The sequence below is a fragment of the Amia ocellicauda genome, chromosome 10 (genome assembly GCF_036373705.1).
Source record: "Amia ocellicauda isolate fAmiCal2 chromosome 10, fAmiCal2.hap1, whole genome shotgun sequence".
Taxonomy (NCBI): Eukaryota; Metazoa; Chordata; class Actinopteri; order Amiiformes; family Amiidae; genus Amia; species Amia ocellicauda.
In genome coordinates this window covers 21,589,539-21,613,870 of record NC_089859.1, presented here as the reverse complement: position 1 = coordinate 21,613,870, position 24,332 = coordinate 21,589,539, and the positions used below count along the sequence as shown (strand labels likewise).

Sequence of the window (24,332 nt, the reverse complement as noted above, 5' to 3'; positions counted from 1 at the left end):
TATTAATGATCATTGCCCAGTCTCATCTCATGTGGCGCATACATCTGTATCAAGGCTTCTTGTGCACTTTATCAGCATAATTTCAAACAGGATCGACTCAATAACAGTAATATACCATATCGTCCACTCCATAATGTGTTTTCTTGTCCATTTAAGATAATTGTCTCTTTCAGTGTTATTATAAAGCCATGTATGTTCCCATGTTTAATGCTTACTACAACAAATATGCTGCAGAAAAGCGGTCGTCTTGAAATTCACAGCATCACAACTTTGCAAGATCTGCAAAATGTGTTCATGCGTCAACCTCCTCAGCACCGTGTGCAGGATATTCAAAGATTACCCAGCCATCCATTCCAGGTATATCACAGCAACATCATTCAAACTACAGTGAGTTAAACGTGACATATACTATTTCTTCTGCACAAATATATGTGTATTTCTTTTTACTCAATATACTTTCCATATTGTATTGTGCAAGTTCTTTTAGCTTTAATTTTGATTATTGGATGGCAGTGGGAATATGTACAATTGACAGCTTCTAAACTCACTGGTAGAATATGTGTAAATGTGTATCTTCTCACAGCTGCCAGTTACACAAATACAGCGTCAATAGTAGCAGTCGTAGTTTGCATCAGGAAGGCAGTTTTGCGATTCCACTGCCACCAGAATCAAGCGTGCTCTGTGATTGTGTGCTTGTTAGATGTGATTGCACAGAGCTGCACAAAATAACAAATCAGACCTTCCCAGAGTGCAGTCGCACTGAGAGCAGTTGTGTGTTATATAAAGATTTGATTTGGCACATGGCATCGATTGCTCCAGAGATGTCCCGGCTGTTGATCCGGCCCTAAACATACCGGGAAAACTGATAAGATATACAATAGCTTTTTGGGCATGAAAATAAAAACTGCAGAAATGTTATCAAACTGAATTAAACACATAATACATACAATGTGTATATACATATATAATATTGATATTTACAGTGATTATTCTCTTTACATCTGTTGTGTGGCTTGTGTAGTGTCACAAATTAACTTTTCAAAGAGTCACATTTTAGTCTGACATGACAATGAGGTGACAATTACACAGAATCGCCCAGATTGGTTTCACGAAGAGCCAGATTTCATAGTTATTTCAATTGTTTTTAACATCCTAAAATTTGAACTAAGGGACAAAAACAAACACGGTTCTCTTGTTGGGTCGGTTCTGTACATTGAACCTGCTGACTTACTTTCAGAAAGTGATTTTACACAGTTTAGCAGACAGAGACATGACACCAGAGGCTTTAAGACAGACTCTTTTGCTCTCAGCTTATCATATTAACAGTCAGTATCTGTCAGGTGTCGGGGTAATTCCTTGCAAGAACTTCACAAGCTTTTTTCACAAATAGCTTTTAAGCTGAAGTTAATAATCCTCAATCGTTAGTATATTTGTTATCAGAATACTGTACACATCGACTCATATTCCTCTTCTTGGAAAAAAAATAATAATTAGGCTCCATTAAGATTCAGACAATGCCTTTAATATATGACACCACGATATCTTAATTCCACCTATTTCAGGCTTTTTCTCACAAAACATAGTGTGTCTTAATGGTTTACTTTGCTCTGGAGTATTTACACTTGAGTAAATACACAAGTGTCTCTCTCCCCGATGCCCTGCTGTCTAATTTTGTGAAATAAACTCAGCCACTAGGTTTAATTCTACTAACACTTATCTCTAGTTAAACTACACGCTGGAAAAGAAACATATACTGCAAATCAAAAACAAACAACAGCAAGCTATGTATATGAATAGTACGTCATAAGTAAGAAATAGATTTAGAAATCCTTGCTCACATATCCAAGAGTCTTTTCTTGCCAGTGAGAATGGTGCTATGGGCGATCTGCAGCCATAAGACTGCCTTTTAAAACCCCTTCAGCATCATCAATCTTCTTGGCTCCCTACACGTCAACTTCCTCGGCTCCCTGCTCCGCTCATATTCTAAGATCTGACATTAAAATAATTGCCACTGATAAATGTATTAGGTGTTGATTGGCTTTTCATTGTAGTATTGACTTCAAAAGCGTTACGCAATCTGGATTTATTTGAATTTGTAATTTGCTTGGGATGGTCAAATGAACCAGCTGGCCACGTTGCTGATCTTACTTGATCAACCAGTTATAAATCCCTCAGCGTGTGTCTGGCATTTACTTATGGGTGTCCTGCTGAGTTTAAAAGATCTGATGTTTATTAGTACAGTCGATTCTGATGACCGGAAAGTATGTTATTCATATATTGTTGTCCAAGAGCTTTGAAACTTCTGCAGAGGCAGTGCGTAACTGAGCTTGTTTTGGACAGTTTTACATATGCCGTCATTGTGTATTTCTCTATTTTTATAGGCATATTGAGGGCTTTACAGGGGATCCATTATATAACATATTAATAAGGGTTGACACTTTGATTCAAATCAGCATTTGGCCTGCACTGTTTCCCAGTATGTTAAGCCTTCTGTGTTTGCATACCGGAGACTCAATAAAGTTTTTTGTTTGCTGGGCTCAGGTTTTCTCCATGGTAACAACTTGTCCTCCAGGGGTTTTATTTTTCTCACTAGCAAGCATGTTGTCAGGAAAAGACTCCCAAAGAGAACCAGTGCATCAGTAGCAATTAATGCAGGTGGTGTCTTAGACAAGAGAGCTAATGAGTTTTAATATGCATGCAGGTGAGGGAGTGCTGAATCAGTAGAGCCATTAATGAACCTATGACAGCCTAATTAGCTACAATTTAAAATCTATGGATTCTAATCAGAGTAGCTGAGCGCTGCCACAAATCTTTGTGTGAATGAGTCTTTTTAAATGCTCCAATCTGTTGCTTAGTCACTGATTGATAGTAATTGCCTTTTTTCTTCATTGTGTGGGAAAATGCCCAATTCAGTTTTGTTAGAATGGGAGACATGTTTCTGAATTTAGAGATCCAGATGTTTTTTTGTTCTTGCATTTTCATCAGTAAATGTTTAAGTTTTGTTGTACTGTAAAAGTTTATGGTTTTCTCTTGAGATTTAATGTCAACAATTAACATTTTTTAAAGCTTTAAGACTAATCAGAATGTAAACTCATTACAGACCCAGTTCTATACTTATGCTGGTTAACATGTGCTTTCTTCCTTCTAGCCAGTGGAAATACACTATATCACTGGGTTTGTCATGTATGTGTAACGGGTGTGCGTGGTCTGCCGTATATCTGGCTAAATGCACATCCGTTGACGTCTACGTGATCTGCGTTGTGTTCTGTGATTGTGACTGTGCTGACGGAAGGAAGGACCCGGACTACAAACAGCTACTGGTTGCTCCTTTAATGCAAGCCGTATGGCGGTGGTATCTGTACAAATCAGTAAAAAACAGAAAAATGTTCTTTAACATGCAGTCTCTTCCACACACGTAGTTCGTCAGTCTCCTCCTCTCAGTGAGCAAAGCGCGAACTGCGCTAATTTACACTTACATAGGCAATCTAAGTTAACATAGTTCCTACGTTAACACAAGAGTGATTTAGATGACTTTAAAAATAAAATGAAATAAAATACATTTCCAATACATTTGATTACATATGGTTTTCAGAATGTTAAACACAACCAGTAAAATATTTGTGTAAATAATGAACTAACTGAATAAACATACCTGTACAAATCAGTAAAAAACAGAAAAATGTTCTTTAACATGCAGTCTCTTCCACACACGTAGTTCGTCAGTCTCCTATTAGCAAATAAACACACAGGTAACCCCGTAGCACTGAAAAACATGTGTCTCCCGTATAACTTGTAAAAGTGTATTTACAGGGCTTACATTTTGACAACACGGCTGCATGTTTACACTCTTAAGACTAGCATTCACTTTATAACTGCATATGGTTATATTATATTATCTACAAAACGAAATAAACTCTTAATGATAACCAGCGGAAAAATCATTACCTCCTCTCAGTGAGCAAAGCGCGAACTGAGAGAGGCGCAGAGTTGACGTCGTAATACTGAGACCTCTTAAAGCAACAGTACAGGTATTAACACTTCAGTTTGAATATACTCTAAACCGTACAAAACATGTTATGAACTTAATAAAACACATATTATTCAATATTTATCAGGATTTGGTGAAGTTTCAACAACAAAAAAATAATAATTTCAACCTGGTTACATTCACCCCTCCTAAAATTCACCAACATCCTGATTGAGGAATGTCTTACAGGAGGAAATGTCTACTACTGACACAAACTGGCACAAGTGAAAAGGTAGACCTAGTCCACAGTTAACTTAAAAGTTACCTCAAATACAAGGTTCAGGAAAGAAAGAGGTTGATCAGGTCTCTAAATTCCCCTAGATTAATGTGACGCCTAGTACGCCACACAACACTTGACCTAAGAAAATATTATCCTGTAGACATTTGTACACATAATATCACTCAAATTTTGCACTAAACCAAAAATCTCAGCGCATACACATTTTAAACATATGTTAAAGCTCAATAGTCACTAAGTAAAATATTTGGACTCTTTTGGAATGGTTTCTGAATCATTGATTCTATCAATCTGTTAACTGACTTCACCAGTCTCCCTGCACGTGTCCTAATGTGGCTATTCGATCCACTGTGTGAGTGTGAGTCAGTGCGAACTGAGGTGTCAACATGTGGTGCAGGTGCAGTGGATGGACTGTCAACAATGACCCTAGCAGGACTAGGAACTAGACCGGGTGGGACTAGTTCTTGTGAATCAGACAACTTAGACTCGGGACAGTCTCCAGGCGACAAGACTGCAGGCTCCGTCTCATCCCCAGAGCATGACAAATCCTGTGCAGTGTCTTCCTGAGGCATCACTCCGACCATAATAGCTGTTTCATCACCAGAGTCGCAATCTTCCTGATCAGACTCCTCACTTTCCAATGACACGTCACCAGCATGTTCAGATTCATCTTGACACATCCCAGGGAGTGGCAGGAAGTTGACCTCAAGTAACAGATTCCTATGCACAACTCTTGTGTGTCCATTTGTATCTTGTATTTTGTAGACATGGATGCTGGGATTCGCACCCACAACTGTGTATACCCCATCCTCCCACTTGTCGGCCAACTTTCTCTTCCCACGTTCTGTCTTATTTGCCACCAGAACACGATCACCTACAGACAGGGAAGTACCCTTGACACGTCTGTTGTATTGCTGGGCCTGGTGTTGCTGCTCGGCTGATGAGTGTTTCTGGGCGATCTCCATAGCACTTTGCAGGGAGGAAAGCAGAGACTTGCCATACGAGTCATAGTCAACGACTCCAGGGTCATTCAACCCCTGCTTGAACATGACGTCAACTGGCAGTCTAGGGACACGCCCAAACATGAGGAAAAAGGGCGCGTAGCCTGTAGTCTCATGAACAGTGGCGTTATAAGCGAACGTGAGGGTCTGGATCTGTTGAGGCCACTGGTGCTTTTCTTTGAGGGGAAGAGTACGGAGCATACTGCCCAAAGTGCGGTTGAATCGCTCTGTCCCCCCATTGCCCATTGGGTGGTAGGCTGTTGTATGGGATTTCGCAACACCAGCCAGCCGGAGTAGCTCTGCAATCAAACTGCTCTCGAAATTGGCGCCCTGATCAGTATGTATCCTTTCAGGGAAACCATAAACGCAGAACACATTATCCCAGAGCCTCTTTGCGACCTGCTTTGCTGTTTGATTGGGACATGGGAATGCATGAGCGAGTTTGGTGAAGTGGTCGGTGACAACTAGAACGTCCACAGATCGCTGCTTGCTGTCTTCTGCCGACCAAAAATCCATGCACACCAACTCCATTGGAGCAGAGCTCTTGATGCTTTCCAGGGGTGCACGAGCAGCAGGTTCCGGTGTTTTTCCAACCACACATCTTTGGCAACATCTGACATACGCCCGTACATCTTTCTCCATATCAGGCCAATAAAAGCGCTGCCTCGCAAGTGAAAGAGTACGATCTTGACCCTGATGACCTGCCAAATCGTGGATGCCTGACAACGCTTTATCCTTTAGACCCTGAGGCAACACGTACTGGGATCTTTTCTGCTTGGAAACAGGGTCCCTTGTCACCCTATACAAAACACCATCACGGACTTCCAGCTTGTCCCATTGTTTGAACAACCTGAGTACATTTGAGTCAGCACCATGCCTTTCTCGCCTAGATGGTCGCCTCCTGGTGGCAATGAAGGGTAAAACCTGAGAGATGACAATGTCTTGCTGCTGACTCAACTGTAGCTCCTGGGCAGAGAGCACTGGCAAAAGATCCAGACCACTTGATAGCTGCTGAACGTGTTGGGCTAAACAGAGTGCTCTGAACTCTGCCGCATCCACCCAGTCACAGTGTGCCTGACAAAGAGCTCTGATCTCGGCCGCATTACACACAGAGTTGTTTATAGATCTGTGGGTCTGGGACTGGCAGCTGACCCTGAAAACATCCTGCACAGAATCCTCCTCCACGGCATTGGCTACCTGAATCAGATTGGAATACGGCTCCTTCAGCAGCCTCCGTCCAATGGATTTTGAAAAAGGGTCACGGCTCAGGGCATCGGCCACCACATTTCTCCTTCCAGGCAGGTGTTTGAGATCAAAGTTGTACGATGCAAGTTTAGACACCCAGCGGATTTCACACGCGTCAAGCTTTGGCTTAGTTAGAAGGTAAGTAAGTGGATTATTATCCGTCCAAACAGTGAAGCTATGCCCCTTCAGCCAGTGGCTAAACTTATCGCATACACTCCACTTCAAAGCCATGAACTCCAGTCTATGGGCAGGATATTTCCGCTGTGATGCACTGAGTGTCTTGCTCGCAAAAGCAATAGGTCTGGCCTTGGATTCCCCTTGGGGCACTTGAGACAGCACCGCACCAAGCCCGTCCAATGACGCGTCAACTGACAAGATAAATGGTTCATCGAAGTCTGGGTGGGCAAGTACGACACATTCCAACAGCATGGTTTTCAACTGGTCAAAGGCGACCTCACATTCCACAGACCAATCTGCAGGAGTAAGCTTGCGATAAACACCGAGAGACTTCCTGTCCTTCGCCAACTTTCCTCGTCTCTTTTGCCCTGCCGTTAGTGCAAACAAAGGTTTTGCAATGGAGGAACAGTTTGGGATGAAGTGCTGATAATAAAACACCATGCCAAGGAATGATTTAATCCTCCGAACAGAGGGCGTGCACTCATCATTCTCCATCAGATCTTGAACTTTCATTTTAGAAATTACCTCCACCTTGGTGGGGTCAACGGACACACCCCCACCGTTGATGACATGACCAAGGAAGCCGACTTGTTTTTGCAACAGATGGCACTTCTTAGGGGCCAGTTTTAAGTTGTTCTCCCGTAACCTCTGAAACACTGTGTGGAGCCTGGACAGAGCCTCTTCCTCTGATGGTGCGAAGACTAAAAGATCATCAAGATAACACAGGAGTTTCGTGAAGTTCATGTCCCCAAAGATCCCAGTCATCATCCTCATGAAGGATGCCGGACTGTTACACAGCCCCTGTGGCATGCGGTTGTATTCATGCAGTCCAAGGGGAGTCGTGAAAGCTGTGTATTTCTTGTCGTCTTCGTGCATCGGAATGTTGAAAAAGCCAGAGGTGAGGTCCATTGTACTGAAGAGGCAGTTGCCACCAAGGGCAGCCAAGCAGTCAGACTGGTGTGGCAATGGATGGGCGTCCTTTAAAGACCTGGCATTCAACCACCTGAAGTCGGTGCAAATACGCAACCCACCGTCCTTCTTCCACACCATCACCAGTGGCGAAGCATATTCACTTGACGACTTCCTGATAATCCCTCTCTCCTCCATATCAGTGAGAACCTGCCTCAATTTCTGGTAATGGGCTGGGGGAACTCTCCTGTATGGTAAGCGAAAAGGCCGATCATCAGTGAGATGAATGCGGTGCGTATACCCCTGGACTTCACCACAGTCCAGTGGGTGCTTGGAGAAGATGTCCTGGTATTCGGTTAGCAGCTGCGTTAGCTGAGACCTACAGGCTTCACTAACCTGACATGAGCTTATGTCAATGTCGCCAAGGCCTAACTCAACCAAACTCTTTGTCAGCGGAGTATCAGGACAGGCACTGGAAGAGATGTTAGTTCCTGGATTCTCTGCATCTGGTTGTTTATCTCTATTAGGCCGTTGCTTAAATGCCTGTGATTGTTGTTGCTCTGTGTCCTTTGGTTTCTCTGCAACCTGTAGACCCTGGAAAGCATCTAGGTCTTCGATTGCCAAGCATGGAGATACATCCGCCAATTTGCAATTCCTCTTTAGGGTGATCGCTTTCTCAGAAGGGTTCACAACTGTCATTGGCACCCACCCATCACCCCAGAGAGGTGTGACAAGACGACCTACGAGCACACCTCGCGGCACGGCCTTTGAACCGGTCGGTTCTACAACAACTGTGCTGCCAGGTGACATAGGTACATTAGCAGGGAGTCTGCCCCAAACCAAGTGTTCATGTCTGGGTAGGAGTGTCACCGCCTGGGTGAGCTTGACAGTGCCTATTTTTTCCGGGGCTGCAAACCCTCTCCAGCGTTCGACATTGGTGAACATCGACAAGAAGCGATCAACCTCAGGTTCAGACTGATGGTCATGTCTGGATGCAATATCCCAGTAACCGTCGTCACTTTTCAGGACCCGTATCAGATGTTTAATGACATTGGAACCCAAGATGAGATCGTCGTGCTGACCGGGCACAACCAAGGTGGGTACAACAATGCGAACACCGTAAATCTGCATCTCCAAGTCATAAAAGCCCTCAGGTCGAGCCTGCAAGCCACCACAGCCAATCAGGACAATGTTCTCTTCAGGGTGCTGTTTCTCAGGTAAGACACCGGCAGAGCTGAGTCTCTCAACTGCGTGTTCACTGATGCTACATGCCATCGAGCCAGAGTCTAACATGCCTGTAAGTTGCACATTGTGATTGACAAGGACAGGTGTGTAGAACAGCTCGCCAAAGGCTTGGATCTTCTGAGCAGCTTGGATGACTACGCGAGACCCCTTAGGTGCAGCAGCGCAACTATCCGCATATAGGTTTGCCAGGTCGCAGGTGTCAAAGAGGGATTCATCTACGTTACCCACACCGCCCCTCCCCGGGTGTGGGTCTCCTAGTTTAACTGCTGATTTTGCCCACCAGCACCGTCGCCAGGCTGAAAGCGGTTGCGTTGGTTGGTCCGCTGACAGTCCCTTTTCCAGTGACCAGGGGATAAACACTTCAGACATCTGTTTTCCCGTCTGCAGTGAGACAGTGTTGAATGATCAGGAGTCCCACAGACCCTACATGCCCTCTGGGAGAAATGTGGCACAGCCGCTTGAGTGACGAATTTAGCTGGCACTTGTGTCTGTTGTGTGACTAGTCGGTCTAACAAGCTTACCAAGCTCTTCATGCAATCATTGTCGACACCAGCAATATTCGGGGAAGTTACAGGAACAGCGATGTGCGGAACATGTGAGTCAGTCACAGGCACCTGACACTGGGAGTGAACTTTGTGCACTGCTGTGCTTGACTCAGGTGGCTTAACAGCTGCAGCTCGAGCCTTCTCACCCTGCATGTGCTCATCAAGCCTCTCTTGGATTTCACAGGCCGACCATTTCTCTGCAGACTTGAACTTGAAAACACCTGCGAGAGACTCATCAGGACAGTGTTTAATAAACATCATGCTGACTTCATGGCCTGGGTCATCGATGCTACGGCCCTGTCTCTTTAGGCACTCAACTGCTACATCCACTGTCTTATTCAGCCTGATCCAATACTCCATAGCGTCTTCACCTGGCATGGGCAGTGTATTATAGAAATCCGCTAGAGGCATGCTTGAGTACGTTAGTTCGCTAAAGTATTGTTTCAGAATGTCAAAGATTATGTGAGGATTGGCAGTGTGGTCAATAGATTTGTCATTCCGCAGCTTTATCCTTACCACATCCCCTGCTTTGCCCATAAGCCTTGCCAGGATTTCTTGCGAATGCTCAGAGACTGGGACTGCTCGCTTCGTTAAGTACAAAGACATTAGATTTTCCCATTCGTGAACTGTAAACTTGTCTGAGCCGTCACCTCTGAATATAGGTGGCTCCCTTGCATCTGACCGCATGATGACACTAACATTAGGTAGCGTCGTCTCTGTAGGCTGTATAGGGGTGGGTGTTGTGGTGCTATGTGAGGCCCTGTCAGATTGTAGCTGAGCTGTAATTGACTTGCCTAGCTGTTCAGCTAACTGTGTAATTAGTGAACCTAAGTCTGGGCTCTGCTCACCCTGCCTTGACCTGACATGATCTACATAGCGGGTAGAGGCAAATCGTGGAGGGCCTAACTCTGCAACACTAGGCCCTGGTGTTCTGGTCTCTAGAGGTCGATGGAGAAACCCCCTACCCACACCAAACTGGCACTCAAAGGAAGCACGTTCGGCATCATCACCTTCACTCTCAACTGAATATGTTTTACCTTCTGCCATGTTTCAGTCACTCTGCACACAAATGAAACTGAGTACCCAAAGTGATAACAGCCTCCCTCGGTGAACGAGCTGACGTCGATCTTTAGACCAATCCTTGAAAGGTCACGGCACCATTGTAACGGGTGTGCGTGGTCTGCCGTATATCTGGCTAAATGCACATCCGTTGACGTCTACGTGATCTGCGTTGTGTTCTGTGATTGTGACTGTGCTGACGGAAGGAAGGACCCGGACTACAAACAGCTACTGGTTGCTCCTTTAATGCAAGCCGTATGGCGGTGGTATCTGTACAAATCAGTAAAAAACAGAAAAATGTTCTTTAACATGCAGTCTCTTCCACACACGTAGTTCGTCAGTCTCCTCCTCTCAGTGAGCAAAGCGCGAACTGCGCTAATTTACACTTACATAGGCAATCTAAGTTAACATAGTTCCTACGTTAACACAAGAGTGATTTAGATGACTTTAAAAATAAAATGAAATAAAATACATTTCCAATACATTTGATTACATATGGTTTTCAGAATGTTAAACACAACCAGTAAAATATTTGTGTAAATAATGAACTAACTGAATAAACATACCTGTACAAATCAGTAAAAAACAGAAAAATGTTCTTTAACATGCAGTCTCTTCCACACACGTAGTTCGTCAGTCTCCTATTAGCAAATAAACACACAGGTAACCCCGTAGCACTGAAAAACATGTGTCTCCCGTATAACTTGTAAAAGTGTATTTACAGGGCTTACATTTTGACAACACGGCTGCATGTTTACACTCTTAAGACTAGCATTCACTTTATAACTGCATATGGTTATATTATATTATCTACAAAACGAAATAAACTCTTAATGATAACCAGCGGAAAAATCATTACCTCCTCTCAGTGAGCAAAGCGCGAACTGAGAGAGGCGCAGAGTTGACGTCGTAATACTGAGACCTCTTAAAGCAACAGTACAGGTATTAACACTTCAGTTTGAATATACTCTAAACCGTACAAAACATGTTATGAACTTAATAAAACACATATTATTCAATATTTATCAGGATTTGGTGAAGTTTCAACAACAAAAAAATAATAATTTCAACCTGGTTACATATGATTTGGGTCCATTCATACTGTCCAAGAGGTTGTGGAATTAAGTTGCCAGTCCTTTGGTAATATTGTAATGCTTGATTAATAAAACAACAGGAGAACAATGCAATCATCATTATGATTTTTAGTAATAGAGAGATCTACAACTGTCATCTTCAGATAGGTCAAACAAGGAACACACTCACAGAAAGGGATAACTATTGATCACCACTAAAGTAAACACAGGGTGTATCGAGTTATGGGTGTCTGAAGTAAACTCAGTGCCATGTTATTATTTTTGTGTCACAGGCAATTAGACAAAAACACTCGGGTAAAGTTCCAGTCCTATAAAACACTAGCTCAGGTCATTACTGCTTTAATTAAGTTAGCAGATAAATCTGCATACCTAATGAATACCAAATTGAATAACAAAAGTGTCTTTTATCACATCAGAAAGCTCTCAGGTAATAGAAATGATTGACAGGGCAGCGGTGTACAACTGCAAAGCTTGTCTGCTGTATGTAGATTAATATAATATAATAGTGTAATATTGTATTAGTGGTAGTAGCAGTGGTAATAGTAGCAGAAGTAGCAGTAGTGGAATCGTCATTATTACGTTTCTAATGTGATTTATAATGTGGGAACTTAAATAAAAGCATATATTGAAATATTTTAAATCAGCCCAATCTCTGGAAATGAAAACATAAACCCATCTGAGTGGAAAAACGAGGCCTAATTTTCACAAGACCATATCACAGAGAGCTAAGCAGTCAATCGGAGACAGGGCGATGTGTCAGTTGTCTGCAGACAGGCCTGACTGACAGGCAGATAGCACCTGTTTCAGTGGAGACATCCCAGCAGAGCTCAACCTCAGAGCGGTGACTTACAGTTTAAAATGCAGATGTGTGAGACCGGTCAGTGAAATAACTGAACAGTAACAAGCTGTGTGACTCATTTCAGGACAGAAGAAGTGAATCTTGTGGACTTTATCATAACATATTTGCCTGGAGACATAGATATTCATCAGCAATGAAATGCTATTAACAAGGCTATTATGGTTTATTATCACAAACAGCAAATGCACGCTGAGAATCTTTTTCTGAGCTGTACATGACCACTCCAAATCAACAGTCACACATTTGAAAGGTTATTAAATAAATATGTATACCGGTGGTTAAAGCATGGTAAAAACATAGTAAACAATTTTGTAAACTCCTGGTACAAACATGGGGCCGGATTAAATCAAAACTTTGACCCACCCACTAATAGAAAACTACAAACTTGTATATCATAGCGGTTACATTTATAATTAGAAGGGAATGGCATCTTAATAAAAATGCAGCCACAACTGAGTACAGTTCTGTAGTTTTCTATTAGTGGGTGGGTCAAAGTTTTGATTTAATCCGGCCCCATGTTTGTACCAGGAGTTTACAAAATTGTTTACTATGTTTTTACCATGCTTTAACCACCGGTATACATATTTATTTAATAACCTTTCAAATGTGTGACTGTTGATTTGGAGTGGTCATGTACAGCTCAGAAAAAGATTCTCAGCGTGCATTTGCTGTTTGTGATAATAAACCATAATAGCCTTGTATTTAAAAAATCAAATCCGGCCCATGGTACAATCATTGTAAAAATGTGAGAAATGGAATAAACATGATAAAATCATGATAAAAACTTGAAAACACTGTAAAATCATGGCAAAAATATGATAACAATATTGTAAAAGCATGGTAAAAACACATACACTACCTGAGCACACAATAGAACACTTTATGGTGTTTTTCGTTGCCACAGTGAAAAAACACTTTGCTGTGTTTTTACCACAGTGTAGCACACTACATTTTACCGTGTTGTTACCCCAGATCGGCACACCACACTACGCAAGGTACACCAAACTACTTCACTGTTTCTCACCTCGGTACAATAGGCAGTCTCTGCAGTACGATTTCCTGTCAGTCTCGAGACTGGAGATGCTGTAATCCGTGCCGGTGCCCTGCCTCGTGCACAAAGAGGGAAATTAGCTGTCTGTCTCGTGTCCACAATGTTTCACTGACAAGTTCTGGGGCAGCTCTGGGAAACTCAACAGCTGGAGTATTTCAGGAAGCAGCCGTTTCCTCTTTTCTTACTTTTCAGGAACATCTTCCAACTTGCCAAGTCCTTCACCCTGCCATTCAAGAACCCTCCCAAGGGACATAGTGAACCTTTATTAGTCATTACATTTAATTTATTCTTTGATAAAACATTTACCAAAAATAAACAATTTAACCTGAGGTGGATTTATGCAAAATAAAAGATGTATTCCACAAGTAATTAAAAACTCTAATGAAGAGAGAAAGTACCACTCCCCCTGTTTATGAAGTTTTAAAAAAACATTAACATTGAAGCAATTATGTTCTGATTAACTGGAAAACAAACTCAGTACTTAGTTTCCTATCTAGTGTGAGGTGGTCTGGTGTTGAGAGTTTTCATTTATCAAGGGTCTTTGATACTCTTAAGTTAAATTGCCAGTTAGGCTGTGTGGACCACGTTATCTAAAATCTTAAGGAGATCGTGAAGACCCGTACTTCTCAGGCAACGGTTCTCTCCATCAATGTAATCACAGGCTGTTTTTTGAGAACATCATTGACTGACAATTAACACTCATTTAATGTCATACATTCAGCCTCAACCGATTCATTTCAATCCTCCCAGCAAACTCAATTGTAAACAGCCTCCTCTCCTCTTTTTCTTTGTTCCTAATGAACTAGCAGTGCCCGGTGACTGTGGGTGAGTAATACATCCCACTAATCAGATGCAGAACAGTTTGCTGTGGGCGCTGAAGCCATTGTCAGATAAGTGCGACCAGGAGGTCTGGTGGAGTCCAGGACTGCAGCAGAGACGACACGCTGTCTCCCATCGCAGCTCTTCTCCAGGGTGGTGAAAGATGAGGAAGACTCAGAGACTGCCAAATTCAAACTGATTCATGGCTGTGAACTTTCAGGAATTTTACCCAACAAAACGTAAACAAAATAAAAATGAATGTAACTTCTAATTGATGTCTTCATGCAGTCGGTAAAAGGTCTATAAAAAGCAGACCCACCATGGATTATCTGACAGCGACCAGAGCAGACATCAGCGAGAACATCAGCGATTGGTCCTCTTCTCGGACGCTTTCAGATGCTGTCTTGTTTACATTGGTAGGCAGGCCAGGGTCCCAGTAATGGGATTGGCATACAGCACAAGGAAGTGCTGACCTCCTTGACATCCAAGATACTTTCGTCACTGTAACACAATCTAGATGAGATCTTCCGTTTAATTCCCTTCTGCCGGTCCAGATGTCCCCAACCACGGCTCAATGTTACCGAGAAACACAGACACCGAGTTTTATGATTCGTCCCGTTTTATGATGGACTCTCCTGCAATATTACTGCATGAAAAAAAGAGTGGACACAACAAGAGATTTGGATTCCAGCTTGAGAAATGTGTTTTAATTTTTCAGAGTGAAGCAGCGGATGGTGACCGAACTAAGATATCTCTTCAGTGGCCGAGCGTGGTCGCCCTTGAGAGGGGTGCACCCTGGCACAGGATGAGAGGAGTCTGAGAGCGGGACCCAGTGGAGGGGGCACACACGCAGACGATAGTGATCAGATGGGGGGGCAAAGCAGTGCGTGATTCCAGACAAGCCCACCGTGAGAGAATGCCAAGGCGCCAGCCTGAGGTGAGGTGGAAAGCTTGTTAGGATTGAAGTAATGAAGAGTGACAATGATCCAAAGCACACAGCCAAAGCTAAACTGAAATGGCTAAAGAATAAGAAAGCAAATGTGCTTGAGTGGCCTGACGTCCTGACTTTGAATCCTATGGAAAGACTTAAAACTGCTGTCCATAAGTGATTCCCGAGCAACTTGAGAGAACTTGAGCAAATATGCCAAGAAGAATGAGCACAAATTGCAACAAGCTTGTGTGCTAAGTTGGTAGAGACTCACCCAAAAAGATCTACAGCTGTGATTGCGGCCAAAGGTGCTAAATATTGAGTTGACGGGTCTGAATACTTATGGAATCAACATATTTCTGTGTTTTCTGTTTAGTTTTTGCTGACAACTTACCTCATGCTTCTTCAGTATGAGCGTTCAAGTTTTTAATAAAATAATAAGGTAATAAAAAATGTTTATGTTATGTTATGTTATCATTTTGTGGTTTCAAAAAACAGGACACCATAGGAAGGGTCTGAATACTTCTGCAAGGCACTGTGTGTATATATATACATACATATATATATGAATGATAATTCCCTAACCTTTCATCAATATATGAATATAAAGTCTGACATGATTAGACATTTTAATATTTGAGAAATCATTTTATAATAATCTAAGCTTCCTTAAACCAGGTGCAGGATTCATTTCATACTGTTGTGAAAAGATCTGAAATCCCAATCTACTCAAAATCAAATTGCTAAACCAAAAACTTTAATTGAAGGTCGATATCTCTTGAAGCAAAGATGAATGGATTAGATTTTAATAGTTATGTTTAATCTCCTTACGTGGTTTCATTACTAGGCAAAGTAGGTCGATGATGAAAAAGTGCAAGATTTGATTATATTCTTCAGCTGTATTTTGAATCGAAAGAGCTAACCTCTCTTCTGATATGGGAAAAAACAACCACCCAAAATGTCTTATGCTGTTTTTCGTTCTTTGGGTATCAAACAGCAGCTGACTTTCTCTTTGGACAAATGGGAAAATAATGTTTTAAATATTAAATCCTGTGTCTCGTAGCAAAAGCCAGGATGCTCTGTCCATTTGCAATGTTATGAATATCAAAATCCTCACTGAAGGCCTGTCTGTGGTTCAACACACGTTCACCACACACACACACACACACACACACACACACACACACTGTACAAAAATTATAATAATAATAATAATAATAATAATAATAATAATAATAATAATAATAATAATAATAATAATAATGAACAAAGCATTCAAATCACAGCATCTGACATCATGTTGTGCCTACTGATTGTGATCTCAGAAGTAAAACACTTTGCTTAATAAATACATACATGTTTGTGTGTTTGCTTTTGTGTCGGAGTGCCTTGTTATTATCTGTATGAAAAGATGACATATTGTGAGTTCAAAAGGCCCTTTTCACATGATTCTCCTTGCATGCTTGTGATAATGTTGTGACAGCCCCCGCTCTAACTAAACTGAACCTACACAAATGTGGATTTTATTGCTTTAAATGGGATTTCATGGATAGATGGAGTCAGGAGATCTTGATGGCTTCTTTCATCTCTGATCTGATCTGCAAGCGTCTGACGCTCCTACAGCGGCTGTTTTTTGCCACACGCAGCACAAACAATGCATATAGCAGACGCGAATCTGGCCGTCACTCCTACCAGGCGTAATCTGATTGATACTACGCGAGCAAACAAACAGAGCAATATGAAGCAGACAAACAGCGAAAGGAAAAGCTTTGCCTTCCAAAGGAACCTGGTGCGTTTAAAAAAGCAGACATCCGACATGATATTTAAAGCCATTGATATCGTGCTGATTGAAATGCATGGGAATAAAAGGCTTTGGCGGAGAAAATGTGTGCTTGTGCAAAGTCTAACATGGGCTGCCTTGTGTAAAACATCAACACATATAATTTGACTTCCTCTCAGCTGAAATTCAGACCCTCTCCTTTGACAAAGCAGCACCATTACTTTAAGGGATTGTTAAATCTATAAAAGAGAAACAAAATAATCGCTGATAAAGCTATACTCTTACTTTTGAAGAAACCTCTTTCCTGTGCCAGTCTGTTCCTTAATATTGGTTGTATTTTGAGGGAAACAATGATAATTATGTCTCACTTGAACTGGCCTTTAAAAGCAGGTAAATCTGAGCAAATAATCATTGTGTTATCTATTTTTTAGTTGCCAAGTGAGCTGCAAAGTCACTTCTGTATTTAGTTGTTGGAGGTAGGCCTTGTGATTTGACGTATATCCCTGGAAGTCACTGCCAAGTAGGCAGTTTGTGTTTGTGTGATTTAGGGTTAATTTTAGAATGAGAATCACATTTACTATACATTTATTCTCCGTTCCGTTGAGCAGAATGAAACACAAGTTTTGGACAGAGCTGCTCTTGCAATCTGTGTGTTTGTATACATTTGCATTCAGATGCGGCGACACGGTGCACTCGGCTGTTATCCTTTTGCTACCAGAAAGTTGCTCCTGATGGATGTTTTTGTAATTACGCACAATCCTGTTCACATGTGTGTACAAAGCTCATTTTAAATCAGCTCAAAGGCAGTTGACTTGAGCATACAGTGTACAGATGCCTGTTTGCTTAACAGATTCTGGCTGGCTTTTGGTTAATCACAAAGGGCGTCCAACTTTTGAACTAGAAAATGAGCGTTTATGACATTATTCGGGTGAAATAAAATAGATCTGTTTACATCATCCTTTCAATGTTCAAAATATTCTCTCTTTTTTTATTTGTAAAGATTGTATCCCTAAAATTGTATTTTTAAATTGTTATTGTAATATTGAACACATTTTTAGGGAATATATTTCAAGAATAAAAATCTCCCTTAAGTATTTATTATGTATTCATTTAGTTCATTTAACAGAATAATCTTTAATTCTCTTCCGAATATATTTTAGAAATAGTAAAATAATACAAATAACAATTATTGCTGTTGCCTTTAAACAAATACTGTCCGTTAACCAAATAATTATGTTGTAATAGAAATATGCACTTTTTATTTCTGCTACCGACTTTTTGATGATGTTATGTTTTCCCTTTTGTGTGATATATTGTATAACTTATTTCAACAAGCAACACATTTTAAATATTTCTAAACATATTTATTATGTATTATACAGATCTTCCACAACAGATCTTTAACTTTCAAGGAGATACTTTATCTGTGACTCATCGCTCATTTTTCAAATGGATTCCCTTCATTAGAAGTAAAGGAGAAGAAAAAAAAAGTGGTGACATTTACTAAAGACTTGGTAATGACAATGACATTTTAATCTAATCCTGGAAATTAATGTTTTTTTATTAAAATGCTCCGTTGCATCCAGTAGATTCCATTTTAATAGCTTCTGCTTACATAGGGATTGCAATGGAAAAAGTTTAATACTTCTCGAATGATAATAAGGTTGGTTTAAAGCTGGAATATGTAAAGTATGGTGCCATAAGTGTCTTGGACTTTTCAGAGTTTATTGTAGATGTTTTCTTATAATAAATGCAATGTGTAGGTGTATATACACTCACCTAAAGGATTATTAGGAACACCATACTAATACTGTGTTTGACCCCCTTTTGCCTTCAGAACTGCCTTAATTCTACGTGGCATTGATTCAACAAGGTGCTGAAAGCATTCTTTAGAAATGTTGGCCCATATTGATAGGATAGCATCTTGCAGTTGATGGAGATTTGTGGGATGCACATCCAGGGCACGAAGCTCCCGTTCCACCACATCCCAAAGATGCTCTATTGGGTTGAGATCTGGTGACTGTGGGGGCCAGTTTAGTACAGTGAACTCATTGTCATGTTCAAGAAACCAATTTGAAATGATTCGACCTTTGTGACATGGTGCATTATCCTGCTGGAAGTAGCCATCAGAGGATGGGTACATGGTGGTCATAAAGGAATGGACATGGTCAGAAACAATGCTCAGGTAGGCCGTGGCATTTAAACGATGCCCAATTGGCACTAAGGGGCCTAAAGTGTGCCAAGAAAACATCCCCCACACCATTACACCACCACCACCAGCCTGCACAGTGGTAACAAGGCATGATGGATCCATGTTCTCATTCTGTTTACGCCAAATTCTGACTCTACCATCTGAATGTCTCAACAGAAATCGAGACTCATCAGACCAGGCAACATTTTTCCAGTCTTCAACTGTCCAATTTTGGTGAGCTTGTGCAAATTGTAGCCTCTTTTTCCTATTTGTAGTGGAGATGAGTGGTACCCGGTGGGGTCTTCTGCTGTTGTAGCCCATCCGCCTCAAGGTTGTACGTGTTGTGGCTTCACAAATGCTTTGCTGCATACCTCGGTTGTAACGAGTGGTTATTTCAGTCAAAGTTGCTCTTCTATCAGCTTGAATCAGTCGGCCCATTCTCCTCTGACCTCTAGCATCAACAAGGCATTTTCGCCCACAGGACTGCCACATACTGGATGTTTTTCCCTTTTCACACCATTCTTTGTAAACCCTAGAAATGGTTGTGTGTGAAAATCCCAGTAACTGAGCAGATTGTGAAATAGTCAGACTGGCCCGTTTGGCACCAACAACCATGCCACACTCAAAATTGCTTAAATCACCTTTCTTTCCCATTCAGACATTCAGTTTGGAGTTCAGGAGATTGTCTTGACCAGGACCACACCCCTAAATGCATTGAAGCAACTGCCATGTGATTGGTTGGTTAGATAATTGCTTTAATGAGAAATTGAACAGGTGTTCCTAATCCTTTAGGTGAGCTCAGGCAGGCAACGGCTGGCCATCACAAGCACAGTCACTGGTTCTCACGCCACTCTCACACTCCTGTTGCTCACTCAAAGTTCTGCAAACGCCCTCGTTGCTGTTCCCCCCAGGTATACTGCAGCAATACGAGTAGGGAGTGGTTGTTTCAGAGGCCGCCAGTACTCCAGGGCTGACTGTCGATAGCTGGGACTTCTGCCCCGTGAGCGGTCCAGCAGGCAGGATGGCATGGATACAGTGTGGCATGGAGTCCACACGTCTCTAGGAATCTGGCACCGTTCTTCTACAAGGAATTCCTCCAAGTCATGCCGGTTTGATGGAGGTGGAAACTGCTCATACAGGTGCTTCTCCAGACACTCACAAGAATGCTCTAAGGGATTGAGGTCTGGTGATTCAGAAGGCCATGCAAGATGGGTAACTGTGTCCTTGTGCTCCTCAAAGCACCCATTGACAACATGTGCCCTGTGGACTGTTGCCCTTGAAAACACCCCTCCCAGCACGGAAGAAATGAAGATGATGGGGTATCACACAGCATCAACTTTGCTAATAAGTGGACCCAGACCATGCCAGGAAAATGCCCTGTACCATTATGGGACCAGCGGAACCTTTTGCTGTTGGACTCAGGCACTCTGGGGTTTAGAGTTTCCTGGGCTTTCCACTGCTCAGAAGTCCATTGTCTATGCTCCTTGCACCACTGGACCATATGGCCAGCTGTCATGAGCAGTTTGGGCAATGCAACCGAGCTATGGTGTCCAGCCCTGTTAAATCCCACTCTGACTGTTCTTGATGATACAGGAAGCTCAAGTTAACTCTGCACACAGTCTGTCTGCCTGTGATGTTGATGTTTTTCATGCTCTTTCCCAGGCTGACATCACCTTTGAGACAATTCCTCATGACACGTTAGCAATGTCATTGAAACACCTGCTAAACACTCACCAACAGTGACACCTTGTTCAAAGTCACTTAGGTCTCTTCTTGCAGCTGTGTTAGCTCATAATACTGGACTCGAGGCACAGCCTATTGATATATACACAAGGACAGTGCTGGGAAGACATTTGCATATTTCACACACCTGTCGCATATATGTGGCATACTCTTACTTTGCATACATGTTGTATGACCCTTGTACTCTGATGTTTCCATCGTTTTGCCCACTACCTGTATATACTGTATATAGTTATTATCAGTTGTGCTGTTGTTATTTTAATAATTTTCAATCCAACTTTCTTTTAAATCAATTAACATTCAGGGTAATTAAAAGATTAAAACAAACACCTGTAGTTTGTCTGTACCCAATTACGATACCTGTATGTGTTTTCCACTAGAAATACGTTTTCCCATCCTCGATTAAACCACGAACCCAACCCATTCTTTTGCATTAACTTAGCTTTCCTTGTTTGGAATTTGAATGGTTGGTCAAATTAGACTGGTGTTTAGTTATATTGTATTTGAATTGCAAATTAGAAAGTAGAAAACAGTTTCATTATACAACACAGTCATCAGTGCATTGCATATATTTAGTTTAATTTTAAATATCACTTGTGCTTGATGATGGACCTGCTTTTTCCACACACTTCATTAATTTTCACAAATAGAATTACAGGTCACATACTGAAGCAATAATGTTTACAACAGGTTGAATTCTGAAATTTAATCAAGGAGTTTTAGTCATAAGGAATACAATTATAGCATTACAGTGATGCAAACTGAGCTTTCCAGGGTACATTTGGTCAGGAGTTGTTTCTCATTAGGTTAATGATGCAAGACATTCACACAAAAATTACATTAAGACTGATCTTTGTAAAACATGAACGTGACCCTTCCTGTTTTTCAGTCACTGTTGTCACCTGTTTGTTGCTGAGGTTTGGATGCAATAAGTAAAAATAGGAAAACAAAGAGATCATGTTAAACACAATAGTTAAACAAATAATAGATTTGTGACAAATGCTAGAATGATTCAATTAATCCGATTCCGAGTGTGCAGATCATTCACAATATGTTATAATGTATCACTTTAAGTGCTTATATGGGCTTCTGGTGGAAATATTACAATAATACCAGTATGACCTCCCTGTAAGGATCCCCACTTGTTTTATACACTGATTTGTATTTGAAAAGCAATCTTATTCTGGAACTCAATTCTATATCATGAAGAAACAGTAAAAAGAAAAATAAAAGGGCCAAAACATGAATAGAAATGTCTTGATGTCCAGATATTTTAGTATGTTTCTGTGACATCACTACCCAAGCTTGGGAGAGTGTCCCCCCCACCCCCATTCGGAGAATCGCTCTCTTGGCTATGTGGGATCGCTGCTCTGATTTAAAATAACTCGCTGATTGGAGATTTAAGGAAGGAGAAATTAAAGCAAAGCGTTGATTAATAACTCCATGTAAATGCCATTCATTTTTGAGCTGCAGAAAAAGAAAAAAAAAGAGAAAAGAGGTTGACTATCTGCATAAATCTGACGGATGCTTTTAAAATAAAGGAGATTTTTAGCATGGACTCTTTGTCAAAGGTGATTGACTTACTAGATGAAGGGGAGGAAGGGTTTATTATGAGCGCAATTGGAAATGTATGGTCACTTTCCTCCAAAGCAATCTTGCAGAGCCAGCTGCAGTATGTAATTGAAATCTTTATGGGACATTGTCTGGGGACTTGGGATTAGCAAGGTGATGGAGTAAATCTGATGTCGGTGACAATCAAGAGCCAATTAAGTCTTTGACATCGCACCAAAGGTCTCTGAAAGGCCATGGCAGGCTTAGCAACCACAATGATTTAAAATGTGTTGCAGTGTGACTTATCTCGGCGAGAGTTCGGAAAACAGCCATGTATGAAGTTGCATAGCTTCTCCTTAACAAGCATTTAAACTGGATTACATCTCAGTGGGATGGCTGTGATGTGGAGTATATATAATGTTCAGTTTATGTGGAAAAGAGCATAACTGCCCTGTATGTATTACTCTCTTTTATAATGATTGCTTTTTTGCAGCGCTGTTCCCTTATTTCAACTGCTCTTTTTTCAGATGCCTCCCTTCCCTATACTTTCACTGCAAGATTTGAAAAAATTCCCTTCAGCATTTTTAATGTTAAGAACTAATCGCTTTGTAGTTTTGGTTATAAATGTACATACAGACCCTCGTTAAAACACTGACAGGCTTGTGCAGCTGTAAACGGTAAGGCAGAGATGACCTACGGAGGTTTTGAAGTGTTTGAGGCACTTCAGGATTTCCCTGCACTTAAGCTCTGACTTTAACTGAGTCAATTATTTATTTAAGTGGTCAAAATCAAGTCTTTAGACACTGAGGACTGAAAGAACATCTAGTGGACTGTGGCACCAAATATATTTCAACAGTCCTTCTGTATCTCCAACTGTCCCATCTATCCATCAAACGTAGATAATAGATTTGACTATTTAGTCACTGGTTGGCAGAGCTGTTGCAAGAGAAGCACAATTCTTTGGTTGTTGCACTAGGATGTGTGCTTGTTGTGTGTTGTCCTGCTTGTATTACTACACTTTTGTCATACTTTTGTCTTAAATGATAAGGACATCTGCTCAGAAATAAATAATAATAACAGGTTCCTTATTTGCAGGCAAATGAGACCCTGCAATGCCACACACGCAGTTTCCGAACACCAGTCTGTTTGTAATGTTCACTATTATTTCTGCGTAGTTAGTTGTGGTGCAGTACTTTATTAATCTGTTGGCGGTATATCCCTCCTCACAGGCGCACAGGCAGAGATAAATGTGCACACAGCCTCCTGCATCCAAGCATACTGTTAGGAGACAAATTTACAACAGGGCCTGACTGCCATGGAACTGCCAATTTACAGAGAAAAAGCCATCAGTGTGCATTGCTGCTACACTTCTGTTGGCGTGGTGCTGTGACTTTTACAGGGATTGTTTAGAGCAATATTAAATGTAGATAAGATACAATTGCCGCAGTATAATTTATTAAACATAGTGTTAGTCATGCTGTTAGCATATCTTAATAATGAATCATAATAAAAACACTAAGATGACATGATACACTGTGAATAACCTGCAGTACATTTTCAGCACCCGCTGCCAACCTATTGTTTATTTCTATTGTATTTTAGATACATAAGTGTGTTGTAAATTTATATTCATTTCACTGTGTTATGGGTTAATTTCAATCCATGTATTCGCACTGCTTCCACTAGTACTGCATGAAGGTCATCAGTAAAAACCCATGGACCATGGTGTATAATGTCAGTATTATAATTTAATTAGGAGCCCATCTGTCACTTTTTGTTTGACGAGCACAAAATGTCCAATTATCATTTAATATCTGCTCTAATCAGCCCAGGAAAAAGTGGTGTCGTTAATGGATGGGAGATAATGTGT

General features: G+C 41.3%; 1 protein-coding gene and 1 long non-coding RNA gene across 2 annotated transcripts; both read right to left on the bottom strand.

The window, feature by feature from the left end:
- Positions 1–3,315: 3,315 nt before the first annotated feature.
- LOC136760225 (uncharacterized) lies at positions 3,316–5,653 on the bottom strand. The gene is made up of 2 exons (XM_066715526.1): positions 3,946–5,653; positions 3,316–3,727 (listed from the first exon to the last, which is right to left on the bottom strand). The coding sequence occupies exon 1, from the start codon at positions 5,510–5,512 to the stop codon at positions 4,490–4,492; it is 1,023 nt and encodes a 340-aa protein (XP_066571623.1). The 5' UTR covers positions 5,513–5,653; the 3' UTR covers positions 3,316–3,727; positions 3,946–4,489.
- A 5,022-nt stretch (positions 5,654–10,675) lies between these two features.
- Positions 10,676–11,518, bottom strand: LOC136760224 (uncharacterized). The gene is made up of 2 exons (XR_010820180.1): positions 11,306–11,518; positions 10,676–11,087 (listed from the first exon to the last, which is right to left on the bottom strand). It is a non-coding gene; the product is annotated as an uncharacterized LOC136760224 (long non-coding RNA).
- Between the last annotated feature and the right edge of the window lie 12,814 nt (positions 11,519–24,332).